Genomic DNA, 15,228 nt, shown 5'->3' on the forward strand with positions numbered 1-15,228 from the left:
GGGCCGATAAACTGCTGAATCAATCTAAAGGACCGTTATCGCAAGCTAGAATCGGCCCGTGTATGGCCACCCTTGTGTAGGTGTTGCACATGGGATGAAGATACATTGTTCCCTCACAGGTGCATTACTTTATGCACAAGTGTTCTAAGGGTGCAATAATAAATGAGTCCCATTATCTCACTATCACACAGAATTTGAATGTTGTTATTCTTTCAATTTTTTCATAGGGATTATTACAGCAGAGTAGCTTCCCATTATTCTTGTTATTACACCCAAAGTTGGGGCCTTCATTTATTCCTCAGTATCACCAGGGCCGGAACTAGGGGTAGGCAGAAGAGGCAGCTGCCTAGGGCGCAACGATTAGGGGGCGCCAGGCAGCCTCTCCTGCCTATCCCTAGCCCACTCGCTTGTCATTACGCGGTGGGGGCAATGATCTAGGCGCTAGCCCATCGCGAACCGCCCCCCCCCCGGATGGGGGGGATGAATCAGCGAGGTTCCCAGGCGCCCGGTCAGCTTGGCCGGCCCCTGAGTATCACAGTCATATGAGCATTTCCTTTAACCTCCTAGGCTCACACAGAAGGGAGTAGCTTTGTGAATCTATATGGCTCATATACATAAGACAGCAACACAAACACTTTCAAGTCCCTGATTTACAGGAAATTGCCCTTTGATAATCCTTTAGCCTCACACATATGAGTAATGGGCTTCATTAATCTCTTGGTTGTTTGGTGTCTTCTTAGGGCTCTGGCACACGGGGAGATTAGTTGCCCGCGACAAATCTCCTGTGTCTCGGGCGACTAATATCCCTGAAATGCCATCCCACCGGCGAAAATGTAAGTGAAATCGCGCCGCTGCGTATGCCATCCCACCGGCGATTTACATTTTCGCCGGTGGGATGGCAATCCGGGGAGATTAGTCGCCCGTGAACAGGGAGTTTTGTCGCGGGCGACTAATCTCCCCATGTGCAGAGCCCTTAGTCCGCAGCATGCCTTTATTCTATCTGTGCCAGGCAAACTATATAGCAGTGTTGCCAAACTCAGACTTAAAAACTTTAGTGGAGCGCTTGAGCAAAATTGTCAGCAAAGATCTTAGTATATTAGCATCTCTCTCTCGCTACTTTCATTTGTCAGCACTGACCTTACACGGAAATGATAAGCTTAGTCAGATATTGTGATAACCAACTGTGTAGCATACAGAGCAGTTAATTTAGTCCATCATTATAATACACTAATAGACAAGGGTTCCCTTAACCTAAAAATATACTCATGTAGAATAGGGACTCTCTCAGTAAGTCAAAATGGGGGCCATGGGTGTATAGTTATACTTTCCTTGGTTGTACCGGATTCACTATCCACAGTTGTGCGTGATAATAGTAAATGTGGCTTGCTATGTCGCTAAGAAATTATTTTCATTCTGATGTTTAGGGTTGTACTGGGCCGGCAGGACACGGGGGAAAAACCCGGTGGGCCCTGCCAACCCAGACCCAATCTCCATCTGCAGCTCCCCCGCTGTCCTCCCTCCCCTGATCATGTCGAAGTATAAGATACACACTCGGGGGTAAAGGGGGTAAGGGGCTTGTAGTGGGGGAGTGGGTGGCAGGGCCCCTAAGGGGCTGTGGGGGCCCACAGTATATATAAATTGGCTCCAGCAGGCTTTAAATGGCATACACAGAAAGTGTTTACACCAGATTGGCAAGGGGTTTTATCATTAAGTCAGGTTCCAAAGATTGGTTTCTTCTATCACATACAGAATATTGGCTTTCTTGGTAAATCAGTCATACTTTGAAGCAGAACTTTCTCTGTCAGTGAAAAGAAAACTGGGTTGCTCAGTCAACACAGAGGGGAGGGCTTTTAAATTACCCAGTTTCAGCAGACTGCACTCTTAGGAAAGAGGTTACACTTTTGGCATTTATCAGTATTACAACAGCAAAGGCAAAGGTAGCATTAACTATTGTTTTAGTCCAGATTGAAGGCAATGTTTCTCAGTGCTTTATTCCTGTATAATAAACTATTAATATAATATGTTGTATTTATGGATTTTTTTTCTGTAGTTCTTCATCATATGACAAAAAGCATGACCACCAGATTGGTGGTCACTGATAATTTGTTAAAAGTACACAGGCAAAAAAATAAGATAATTTATTTTTTTATGTACGTACCCTTTGGATGGGCAGTTTTTTTTAATGTGAATAGCAACCACACAACTAAATACATGTTGCTGTAAAATGTTTACACAAATCACCCATTCTACTCATTTACAAACAAAGAAGGTTTAACTATATTTCAAATCAGTATTTTAAACCATACAATAGGTGGGATGAACAGTTGTGTCAAAATAGGTTTTCGAACCAAACAAAAAGTCTTTTAGATTGTAAGCTGTTTTGGGCAGGGCTGTCATTACCTCTTCTATTGGTTATTAGTCGTTTTCTATGTTTTATGTTTAAAACATACACCCATTTATTGTACAAAGACTGCAGAATATGTTGGTGGTTTTTTTTTAAAAACGTGTTAATAATCTTACTAATACTTTACTCTTGACTAATTTAGATTTCTTTTTTTTTACAGGTGATTTAATTGACTTCTCCTCCTTATATTCAGCATCTGTGCATCATGGCCCTGTTGGTCTTTTTCCTTCTGCTGTTGCCATTACCTCTTCCTACTACAGCTTCCTCAACCAACGCTACCTCCTGTGGACCCACCGATGAACAAAATGGTGAATGCATAGATGGTGTCTTGCTGCCTGCCTGGTTGCCTCACCCTCCATCTACAGGAGACCGAGCAGCCCGAGCAATTGTGTATTTTGTTGCACTTGTCTACATGTTCCTTGGCATGTCCATTATAGCTGACCGTTTCATGGCATCCATAGAGGTCATAACTTCACAGGAACGTAGAGTCACTTTCCGGCGCCCAAATGGCGAGGTGACAGTCACCAGTGTACGCTTGTGGAATGAGACTGTTTCCAATTTAACATTGATGGCCTTAGGTTCCTCAGCACCAGAAATATTGCTTTCAATCATTGAGGTGGTTGGACGAGGGTTTGAAGCAGGGGATATGGGCCCTAGTACCATTGTAGGCTCAGCAGCATTTAACATGTTTGTTATTATTGGCCTTTGTGTTGCAGTTGTCCCTGATGGAGAAAGCCGACGTATTCGCCACCCGCGTGTCTTTGCAGTCACTGCATTTTGGAGTGTTTTTGCCTATGTATGGCTTTTCCTGATCCTGTCTTGGTCCTCACCTGGAGAAGTGGAGGTGTGGGAAGCTCTGCTTACATTCCTATTCTTCCCTCTGTGTGTCTTGCAAGCCTGGATAGCTGACAGGCGTCTTCTTTTCTACAAATATGCTGGACGTGGGCGGGAAGGTAGAGCTAAATACAGGGCAGGAAAGAGCAGAGGAGTACTTGTGGGGGCAGAAGATACAGGAGTTCAAGAAGAGGCTGGAGAGTTGAGATTGGCTGGGGGAGAAAGACTAACAGATGAGGAGGAAGAGGAGGAGAGAAGGGATATGGCCAGAGTTTTTAAAGACATGCGTCAAAGATATCCAGGAAAAGACATGGAGCAGTTGATGGAGTTGGCCAATTACCAGGCCCTTGTTCAACAGCAGAAAAGCAGAGCTTTCTACAGAATACAGGCCACCAGAATGATGATTGGAGCAGGAAATGTACTGAAGAAACATGCAGCAGACCAAGCTAGAAGGGCCTTGACAGATGGAGGGCCCAGAGATGGAGAAGGGGGAGGGCGTGGAGAAGATGAAGAACCCTGGACTGAGGTGGAATTTGAACACACACATTATCAGTGTTTTGAAAACTGTGGTACAGTTAGCCTCTGGGTGACTTGCAGAAGGGCTGAAGGAGAGGGTGCTGTGCAAGTGGACTACAGGACAGAAGATGGCACAGCCAATGCAGGGTCTGATTATGAGCTGGCCGAAGGTACACTAGTCTTCCAGCAAGGGGAAATAAGGAAGGAGTTGCACTTGGGCATTATTGATGATGATGTGTTTGAGGAGGATGAACATTTCTACGTACAATTGAGCAACCCACGGAAGGCAAGAGGGGTAAGGGAGGGACCAGGCAGGATAAGACTGGGAAATGGTTGGAGGGCCACAGTGACTATTTTTGATGATGACCATGCAGGGATCTTCAGCTTTGAATCAGGCAGCATGAGGGTGAGTGAGAGTGTGGGCACGATGAGGGTAAAAGTAGTACGAGGATCAGGTGCCAGAGGAAAAGTGGTAATTCCCTACAAGACCATGGAGGGCAGTGCCAAGGCAGGAGAAGATTACCTTGAAGTGGCAGGGAAGGTCGAGTTCCAGAATGATGAGACCTCGTAAGTAAAATATGTCCTTCCTTCTTATATTCTCATAATAAAAATTTTTATATTTCTGCACAGAGCTTTGTTTAAAAATTTCACTGTTTGTCAACTACATCTGTGTTTGTGGCTATGTATTTTGTGTGCGCATATGAAGTGTAAGTAGCACATGTATATGTAAAGGCTGGTCACCCACATTGCCTCATAAACAGTATGTACTCAGCAAAAGTAATTCTGGGCAATAATAATAATATTAGCTTTTATCATTTATTTAGATTTAGCAAAATGTGAGTTTAGAGCTTAATACATAAAAACTCACCCACATTCTATTCATTCCTATGGGATTATTAGACATGTATTTATCAGTGAGTGAAAGTTCCAATAGGAATAAATCTACCCATTTATGTTAGCAAAATATAAGGTAAAATAGCAGAGAAAGCAAAGATGGAGAAGTGTTATATAAGTTAAAGACTATAGTAGTAGAGATATGTTATTAGGGGAGGGGAGTCTAGGGATGCTGTTTATGATATAAAATAATATTAGGAGTAAAGACCTTGGAAAGAGGCAGACAGTGGGGAGAGGGGAGAGCTGTGTCTATATTGTCACTGTCTGTTGGTCAGCGGGTTGAGGAGGGGAACAGTTAAGAGGCACCTCACGTATTTTGTTTGCTTAGAGATCCTGATCAGTATGCAGGACCATTTCAGAGGAGAAAAGAGGGGAGGGAGTGAGGAAGACAAAGAGAGGGCTTGAGAATGCATAGCGTGAAGCACCTTAGGGTAATATCTTTTACTGCCATCCAGAGAAGGTTTTCAGGATCAAAAAAGAGAAAAGGCAGGGGCTATGGCCCCTTGTAGTATTCATATAGGCCTAGAAAACAGTTCCTTCTGGAATTAAGTACACAACTCAGAATTCAGGGAATAGGACTATACCTGTGTTCTTAAATGTATTATATTTTTAGCAGAGTATGGTAAGGTAGCCTGGGATCAAATGGTAAAGGACAAGTAAGTCCCCACACAAAAATTTAATTAGTGAACAGCCTCTTTGAAATCTTTCAATACCTGACACTCAGGTTGTCCAGAGGTTAATAGTAAGGCTGCAGCATCCCCTTAGTCACTTAGATTTCCTTCTCCTGCTGTAACTCACTCAGTCCCCTTCTTCAGGAATTTGCTTTGGCTATTGGCTCTGGGCATGCTCAGTTTTTCTCAGCTCAGATTACTAAACACACCCTCCATTCTAGCAGTCAGTGAAGGGCTGGCATTGCTGGTTCCCATAGAAACTTAATTCTAGCCGTCTGCTCCTATTTTTTTCTCCTAAGCTCCTGAGCTCAACTTAATCATTACAGTGCTCAAACAAAGCTTAACTTTTTATCAAATACAGTTCTGCCTGTGTGAGCCTGCATACTTGATGAAATTTATGCTGAATAAGGGTCTTTGTGCGTGTATGCTGTTTGCAGATTTAAAAGTAACGGATGATGTGTCAGAGGAAAAATGGCCGCTGGATGAAAGCTGCTATTTGTTTAAGGAAAATGTGATGGTTTTGCATAATGGAGGGGATATATGCAGTACAAATTATGCCATTTGGGTGAGGGAGACATGCCCAACTGATAAATATTGTAGGAGAATGTAGAGTTTACGTATGTTTTATTGGCCATATGTTTATTAAAGGCATTTACCCAAACAGGCAGTGTAAAAACACAGGAATAAAAATCATCCATGGTCCAAAACAGCCTGAGGTGTGAACAATACAGGGGGTGAACAATGCAGGGATTACAAAGTGTGAACAGTGGGATTACATGCTTAAACAATACAGGGGGATTACTGCCTGAATCTGAGGTGTGAACAATGCAGGGGCCAGTTAATCTCAGTACTGATACCATTTAAATCTTACACAAAGGTAAGCAGTCATAGCAGCCAGACAGGTGGGGCCACACAGGAGGGGGCCACGAGCCAACAGTTGGACAGCACTGTACTAAACAATTGACACCCATGATTTTAATTGTGTCAGTATTCAAACATTTGCTTAACCTATGATAGCATGTTAAGTTTTCTCTTCTGGCATTAATGATCTCTATTGGGATCAAGTCCTTTTCTTCCATGGGATCTGTGAGAATAAAAGATCTTTGTAGCCAATGAGGCACCCAACACAGAATGATGATGTCTGGATACTAGGAGAGTAACTACAGGGTCACAAAACTTTTAGTTACTGCATATGCAACTGCATATGCTTATTTAGGATTTCTAACAGGGCAGACATTTTCCATTGTATAACTATATCTGACCGGTTGCATAGAATTCTATATGTCTGCAATATCTTAGCTTTTGTCTCCTTGTAACCTGATTGGACCAACGTTGCAGCATGCTTCCACTCTTTCCAGCACTCATTGCTATAACCCACTCTCCAAAGGAGATTACTGTATATTCTACAGTATGATTGAATAAAATCATTAAAACTAAAAAAACTTATTAAATACACCAAGTACATTAGGCCTTAGAAATAATAGAGGATTCTTTTTGTTCTCTGACATTTAGCCCTGCTGGACAGATATGTGCCTATTATAGTGACCTAGGATTTTAGTCACCATATTGTAAAGCAATGGTGGGCACGTGGATCTCATGTATATCTACAGATTCACAGCAATACAAGGACAATTTGGTGCTAATCCAACTGCATATGAAATATTCATATTTACTTGCTGCACTTTATGCCCTGTAAATTATGCTGCATACCACTTTGTGTACAGTGGCTTTTCTCTCTTATGTTTAGCACTTAGTACAGCATAAGAGCAGCTGCACATACCTTCTGCTTGCATCTAATTACCAACTGGTTGCTAGGAATCATACCATATATTTCTTGGTGTTTTGTTTCATTTTCCTTTCTAAATATGTATAAAAGGAGCCTCAGCCATTGGAACTAAGCTGCTGTAACCAACCCACTGTTCTATTGAATGTCTGTATAACTGAAAAATAGAATGTTTTTGTCTTGGATAATTCTATATTTAATAGTTACTGTCAACCTTTTTATAATATAATCACCTTTCCATACCTTCTCATTGGTACCTGTGGAAATTGGCACAAGTTAAACATTTGAAGGCTCTTATGTTTTACCCATAGCAATTTCCATAGCTCCCAATGCCAAGGTGTTTCCCGAAGCTTTGTTTTCAGCAAGGAAGGCAATTTCCCACTGGCGACAAAGCACCAAATGTGCCACACCCTTAGATTTTTGATGGTGGTCCATTTTATCATGATAGCTCCTGGGCACCATGCCTTCCACATATTTTATGCAACAGCCATACCCCTACCTATTTATACCCAGGCATGGACCTGATCTGCCCAAATCCCCAACAACTTTCCAGCAAGCCCCATCCCATTGGAAGCCTGATTACTGTGAGGTCACTACTTACTACTGTTTAGTACTGGCAAACCCCCTGTTTCAGGAAATGTTTTTATTCCTCATTTCCTATATCTTAGTTACCTGGAGGTACATAGTGGAGAGCACCTTACCTTAAGTTGGGCATATATATACCTGGATAGCTAACAGGGACCTTATTGGTCAATTTGGCTATACTCACTTGTGGCCATATTGATAAATTCAAACAGTGATGTGATTATGGAAATAGTTGATTGATTTTATCCAGTTGGAGGCCTATTATTAACCCACTTATCTGATGATCCCATATACTGTACTTGCACATTTACTTATGTGCCAAAGGTGTCAGCCAGTTCTCAGTCATATCTACTCATGTGTACCCACCTCTACATACCCCATAAGCTAACATGATATTTTTAGCTTTGCTGTATAATATTTTTTGAAAGGTGTATTTTATTAATTTTCATACAAACAAAACCATAAAATAACACATTTAAAGGAACAGTAACACCAAAAAATGAAAGAGCTTTAAAGTAATAAAAATATAATGCACTGTTGCCCTGCACTGGTAAAACTGGTGTGTTTGCTACAGTAACACTACTATAATTTATATAATAAGCTGCTGTGTAGCCATGGGGGCAGCCATTCAAGCTGGAAAAAAGGAGAAAAGGCACAGGTTACATAGCAGGTAACAGATAAGTTCTGTAGAATACAATAGTGTTTTATCTGTTATCTACTATGTGCCTGTGCCTTTTCTCCTTTGAATGGCTGCCTCCATGGCTACATAGCAGCTTATTTATATAAATTATAGTAGACTTTCTGAAGTAAACACACAACTTTTACCAGTGCAGGGCAGCAGCACATTATATTTTAGTTACTTTTATACACTTTCATTTTTTGGTGTTACTGTTCCTTTAACATTACAATAAAAAATGATGCTGGTGGTCTTTCTTATTCAGGTCTATCTTTAAGGTTTGTTTCAGACATTAAAGGAGTAGGTGCAACATTACAAAGTGTGAGCATGAATCTGGCAGCAGTTACAGGATACTGGGTTTGTCAACCTATCAGGATGTGATAGAGAAAAGTGGGGAGACACCGGTGGTTTTACAGTGTAAATGGGAGTGGAGTCCTTTAGTTTCCCTCTAGGTCGCACCAAGGGCCCCAAACTTTATCAAATTTATCAGGTGCGCCCCTATTGTCATATGTGAGTTTATAGAGAGGAGCAACGGTATTCACTAGATTCCTCCAGGCTGTAACGGTGGGGAGGGTAGAGCCCATCCAGTGCATTGCAACTGTTTTTTTTGCATAGAACAGCAATATTCTGTAGCGTATCTGGGAGCTGTTTTGAGCAATTATACTGTCTAGGACTCCTAGCAAGCAGGTTTCAGGAGCAGTCACAGTGGGGAAGGCTAAGTTATCCGATAAATATTTAGTTACTGCTGACCAGAATTTAGCGATGTGGGGGCATGACCAGATCATATGAAAGAAGTTAGCAGAGCTTGCTGCACATCTCGGGCAGTGATCTGTTGGGGTACGGCCCATCTGGTGCAACCTTAGTGGTGTGATATACAGGTGATGGAAGGTTTTATACTGTATTAACCTGTCTCTGGTAGATAAAAGATAGTTGTACATTCTGTCTGTTGCCTCTTCCCAATCGTCTTGGGTGAGTGCTAGTATTTGCGAAGTCCACCATATTTTTGCGGAGTGAAAGGGTTTGGGGCCTGTTGAAAGTAGGTTCTGGTATAGATTTGAAGTAAGCTTTGCTGGGTTGCTAGATTGTAGAGTAGCCTTCACTGCTAAAGAAGTGAGCTGGGGGGTGAGAGTGGCAAATTGGTCCCTGAACACTGATCGCAACTGCAAATATTTATAAAAGGGGAGAGTAGGTTGTTGAGCTTTCTCTCGGATCTGTGCATAAGTTGGGAAGGTTGAGTGTTCCGTGAGGTCTCCCAGATATTTAATGTTGTGGCGAGGCCAATATATGAAGTCGTGTAGTGACCTAAATTGTGGTAAGTATTGGTTGCCCCAGAGTGGAAGTCTAGACGTAAGTAAGGGTGGCGGGTGTTTGTAGGAGTGCTATGGTCCAGGCTTTATGCGGGATAGTTAGAGTTGTTGGCAGTGGGGCTGTATCTTTAAGATGTCGGTATGGAAAGTTGCTTAATCCTTCCAGGGAGCCAAGTATTGTTGCCTGAAGCTGCAGGTTTGGATTGTAAGGGTCATGAATGAAGCACCAGTGTAGGTAGTGTATCTGTGAGGCTAAGAAGTAGTGATAAAAGTGGGGGAGGGCTAGGCCTCCTTCAGCTAGGGGAGCGCATAGTTTTGTCCAGGCCATTCTGGGGGGTCGATTATTCCAAATAAATGGTAGGATAATTTGGTTAAGTTTCTTAAAAAAGGTTTTGGGAATAAAGATTGGGGCATTGTGTAGTATGTATAAAAATTTGGGAAGATATATCATTTTTATTATATTTATGCTGCCCCGGAGTGAAAGTGGTAATTTGGACCATTGGGTCAGTCAGTTTTAAGATCTGACAGTAAGGGGTCTAGGTTAAGTGGTATGTAATTAGTAGGATCTACAGTTATCCAGACTCCTAAATATTTCAATTGGTTGGCCCACTTTAAAAGTATATTGGGTATTACTGGTTGTGGTTGGAGAGGGTCTATAGGGCAAAGGATTGACTTATCCCAGTTGATTCGCAGACTGGAGTAGTGACCATAGTTGTCCACTTGCTGCAGCAGAGAGGTCAGCGAATCCCTGGGATCTGCAAGGTATATTAATAAATCATCTGCATATAGTGATAATTTTTCTTTAATGTTACCATATGTAAGGCCTCTAATACCCGGGGAGTTCCTGATCAGTATGGCTAGAGGCTCTATTGCTAGGGCAAATAATATTGGTGAGAGTGGACAGCCTTGGCGGGTCCCTCTTTCCAGGGAAAATGAGGGAGATGTAATCCCATTTACTCTGACTCTTGCTGTGGGATGTTGGTATAGTAGCTTGATCCACTTTAAAAATGTCGAAGCCGAAGCCAGACAGGACCTCCCATAAGTATCTCCATTCAATTGAATCAAAGGCTTTGGCAGAGTCTAGGGAGGCAACAACTCTGGTGCCGGTCTCTAAATGAGGGATTTGTTGATTGGTGAAGAGTCTTCTTAGATTAATGTCAGTGGATCTCCCGGGCATAAAGCCTGATTGAACAGGATGTACAAGATCGGTAACCACCCTTTCGCCGCCAGGATTTTGGCCAAAATTTTGGCATCTGTGTTAATTAGAGAAATGGGGCGGTATGAGGAGCAGAGGGATGGATCTTTGCCCGGCTTCGGAATGACCACTATTAACGCCTCAGCAAAGGATGCAGGTACTGTTTGGTTGTCATAAGCATATCGTAAAGTTTCTAATAATTTAGTGGGAATGTATTCAGCTAGTGCCTTATACCAGTTGGTAGGTAGCCCATCCGGACCTGGTGTCTTATTAGAGGGGAGGGTGGCAATTGCATCAGCAACTTCTTGCTTTGTGATTGGGGCATCCAGGTATGCCCTATCTGCTGGGGCTATTTTTGGAATGGGTATGCTTGATAGGTATTGTGCTAGTTGTGTCTTAGAGTAGGTGGTTGTAGTTGTGTATAAGTTTTTGTAGTAGGAGGCAAACTGTTGTGCAATGGTCTTGGGTTCTGTGGTAAGTGTGCCGTCTTCTTGACGAATGTGAGGTATCGCTGTGGAGTTATTTTGAGGTTTGGAGAGGTAGGCTAGCTGTTTACTATTCTTGTCCCCCTGCTCAAAAATGCGCTGATTTTGGTATAGTACTGCTTTTCTTGTTAGTGAAATAGTAGCCCGACTAAGGGAATTCCTTGCAGATAGAAGCTGTTCATATGTGTGTTCTGTAGGGTTCTGGGCGTGTGTAGTTTCTGCTGCTATAAAACTTTTCTCTGCCTCATTTAACTGTTCTTTTTTCTCATCTCTCACTTGGGATATTACTGCTGTTAGTTCGCCCCTCATGACTGCCTTAGAGGCGTCCCAAAGCATTAATGGTGAAGCAGAATTCTTGTTTAGTTCCCAGAATTCTGTGTATGCTTTTTGATTTTGAGTTGCAACTATATCATTTTTAAGCTATAGAGGACTCAATCGCCATAAGCTGTCTACCGGAGATGGGTTCCAGCGGAGAGAAAGGCTAAGTGGGGAGTGATCTGACAGGGCTTGGGGCAGATATTGTATTGTGTCGACCATGGGCAATAAATCTGCTGAGGCAAAAGCCAGATCAAATTTAGAAAGGGACTTGTGGGTAAGTGAGTGGCAGGAGAAAACTCTCGCTGTGGGGTTTTTCCATCTCCAAACCTCTGTAAGGTGGAGAGCGTCTGCCCATCCTGCAAGTCTGGTGGATGTATTGGGTTCTGTTTTGGATCTATCTAGGGAGGAGCTTTGCTGTATAATTAACCTACAGTGGCTTGCAAAAGTATTCTTAAACTTTTCCACATTTTGTCACATTACAGCCACAAACATGAATCAATTTTATTGGAATTCCACGTGAAAGACGAATACAAAGTGGTGTACACGTGAGAAGCGGAACGAAAATCATACATGATTCCAAACATTTTTTACAAATAAATAACTGCAAAGTGGGGTGTGCGTAATTATTCAGCCCCCTGAGTCAATACTTTGTAGAACCACCTTTTGCTGCAATTACAGCTGCCAGGCTTTAAGGGTATGTCTCTACCAGCTTTGCACATCTAGAGACTGAAATCCTTGCCCATTCTTCTTTGCAAAACAGCTCCAGCTCAGTCAGATTAGATGGACAGCGTTTGGGAACAGCAGTTTTCAGATCTTGCCACAGATTCTCCATTGGATTTAGATCTGGACTTTGACTGGGCCATTCTAACACATGGATATGTTTTGTTTTAAACCATTCCATTGTTGCCCTGGCTTTATGTTTAGGGTCGTTGTCCAGCTGGAAGGTGAACCTCTGCCCCAGTCTCAAGTCTTTTGCAGACTCCAAGAGGTTTTCTTCCAAGATTGCCCTGTATTTGGCTCCATCCATCTTCCCATCAACTCTGACCAGCTTCCCTGTCCCTGCTGAAGAGAAGCACCCCCAGAGCATGATGCTGCCCCCCCATATGTGACAGTGGGGATGGTGTGTTCAGAGTGATGTGCAGTGTTAGTTTTCCGCCACACATAGCGTTTTGCATTTTGGCCACAAAGTTCCATTTTGGTCTCATCTGACCAGAGCACCTTCTTCCACATGTTTGCTGTGTCCCCCACATGGCTTGTGGCAAACTGCAAACGGGACTTCTTATGGTTTTCTGTTAACAATGGCTTTCTTCTTGCCACTCTTCCATAAAGGCCAACTTTGTGCAGTGCACGACTAATAGTTGTCCTATGGACAGATTCCCCCACCTGAGCTGTAGATCTCTGCAGCTCGTCCAGAGTCACCATGGGCCTCTTGGCTGCATTTCTGATCAGCGCTCTCCTTGTTCGGCCTGTGAGTTTAGGGGACGGCCTTGTCTTGGTAGGTTTACAGTTGTGCCATACTCCTTCCATTTCTGAATGATCGCTTGAACACTGCTCCGTGGGATGTTCAAGGCTTTGGAAATCTTTTTGTAGCCTAAGCCTGCTTTAAATTTCTTAATAACTTTATCCCTGACCTGTCTGGTGTGTTCCTTGGACTTCATGGTGTTGTTGCTCCCAATATTCTCTTAGACAACCTCTGAGGCCGTCACAGAGCAGCTGTATTTGTACTGACATTAGATTACACACAGGTGCACTCTATTTAGTCATTAGCACTCATCAGGCAATGTCTATGGGCAACTGACTGCACTCAGACCAAAGGGGGCTGAATAATTACGCACACCCCACTTTGCAGTTATTTATTTGTAAAAAATGTTTGGAATCATGTATGATTTTCGTTCCACTTCTCCCGTGTACACCACTTTGTATTGGTCTTTCACGTGGAATTCCAATAAAATTGATTCATGTTTGTGGCTGTAATGTGACAAAATGTGGAAAAGTTCAAGGGGGCCGAATACTTTTGCAAGCCACTGTATATTGTTGCTAGTTTTAATTGTAATATTTTCTAAGGCCTTGCTGGCCCACATCTGCTTTTCAAATAGCAACACCATTTTCTCTGAAGCATTCCCATAAGAGCTGCTTAATTCTTCCTGCATTTGCATGTATTGCTGGCTTTATGCACCACGCTGCCTGGGAAGGCTATTATGTGTAGCGTGTCACACATCACCATGTTACATACTTACTGTCTCAGCAACATCACAGATGTCATTCCTAGGGAAAGATTTTGACATATCCTGTTTTCATGAAAATGAAATAATGAGGATAGATCCAGCTGCTGACACTGGGATGTGCAAGTAGGAGAGATAGGATTTCTTTTCCCTATCAACCTCAAATAACAAGAAGTAAAACATTTAAATGTATTTTCTTCTAATTATTACAGTGAAACCTCAATTTTACTGCATTTTACACCATTGTTTTGTGGTCCCACTAATATATAACACATAATAAACTTCCCAGATTTTGCACCATTTTTCTCTGGTCCCCTGCAAAACTTAAAATGGGAGGGCTACTGTATTTCTATCAACATATATTTGTAAAGAGTCAGCATATTCCACAGTGCTGTACAATAAATGGGAATATACATTGAACATACAGATTACATACTAAAAATTAACTGACAAAAGAAATGAAGAGGGTCCAAAAGAGCTTATGACCTAAAGCCTTAATTTAGAAAACCAACATCAATAGGATATCAAGGGTACTAATTTGTTAGACCCCCAGGGAATATAATCGCTAACCATGGACCACAGACATCTTGGCTGAAAATGCACTGTGTTATGTGTAGGCACAATAATTAAAGATTGATACCTCAACCCCCCCAAACCCCGGCCCCTTTCAACTGGCCTTCATCCCCCCCCCCTTCCCCACACTCTGTTACACTCAAAAGAATAGCTATTGAAAAGGTAGGTCCTACTGTTCCTTTTGAGAATGTGAAATTTCTTCCTACAGAACAGAAAACAGTAATTTAACCAAGGTTGCCTAGCCAATTTTTGGGTCAGGAAGCTGACTCACTGACTTCATTTGGGTCCCCTGAGAACAAGGCTAAAGGGGTTTTGTTGAACACTCTTTTTTAGTTCAAATGTTTTCAAATAGTAAGCCAGAAATAAAGGCACTTTTCATTTGCCTTAAACTATTTTTAGTTTTGACCATTTTTCTTATATTGCAGTCTCGAGTTTCATTTTATACCTTTCCATGTCTTCCAGGAGCAGCTGTTTTAAATTGCTCCATTGGTTAATACATTTATTATCTTTGGTCCTACTAAGCATATTCTTATTAAACTGAGCTGTTATATTTGATACAATAGTTGCTAACATTCCACAGATGCGGCATGAAGTGATTTAGGAAAAGCATGAAGTGATTTAGGAAATTGTATCGGTTCAGAGTCTGGACATGGATTATTGAGATGCCAGCCTGAAACATCAGAGATTGGAACTAGTGACTCTAACCCGCCTGCTCCCAACCCGAACCCTACCCCACCCAGCTTCTACCCTCTATTTATAGACCCG

General features: G+C 42.3%; 1 protein-coding gene across 3 annotated transcripts in view; it reads left to right on the forward strand.

The window, feature by feature from the left end:
- LOC100487899 (sodium/calcium exchanger 1) overlaps window positions 1-15,228 on the forward strand; it is a 62,249-nt gene that overhangs the window by 26,175 nt on the left and 20,846 nt on the right. For all 3 annotated transcript variants that reach the window (XM_031900642.1, XM_031900643.1, XM_002940228.3), the window contains exon 2: window positions 2,565-4,321. In XM_031900642.1, coding sequence (XP_031756502.1) covers window positions 2,610-4,321 — 1,712 coding nt within the window. In that variant the 5' untranslated portion in view covers window positions 2,565-2,609. The remainder of the gene's footprint in view (window positions 1-2,564; window positions 4,322-15,228) is intronic.

This window comes from Xenopus tropicalis, chromosome 4 (genome assembly GCF_000004195.4).
Source record: "Xenopus tropicalis strain Nigerian chromosome 4, UCB_Xtro_10.0, whole genome shotgun sequence".
Classification (NCBI taxonomy): domain Eukaryota; kingdom Metazoa; phylum Chordata; class Amphibia; order Anura; family Pipidae; genus Xenopus; species Xenopus tropicalis.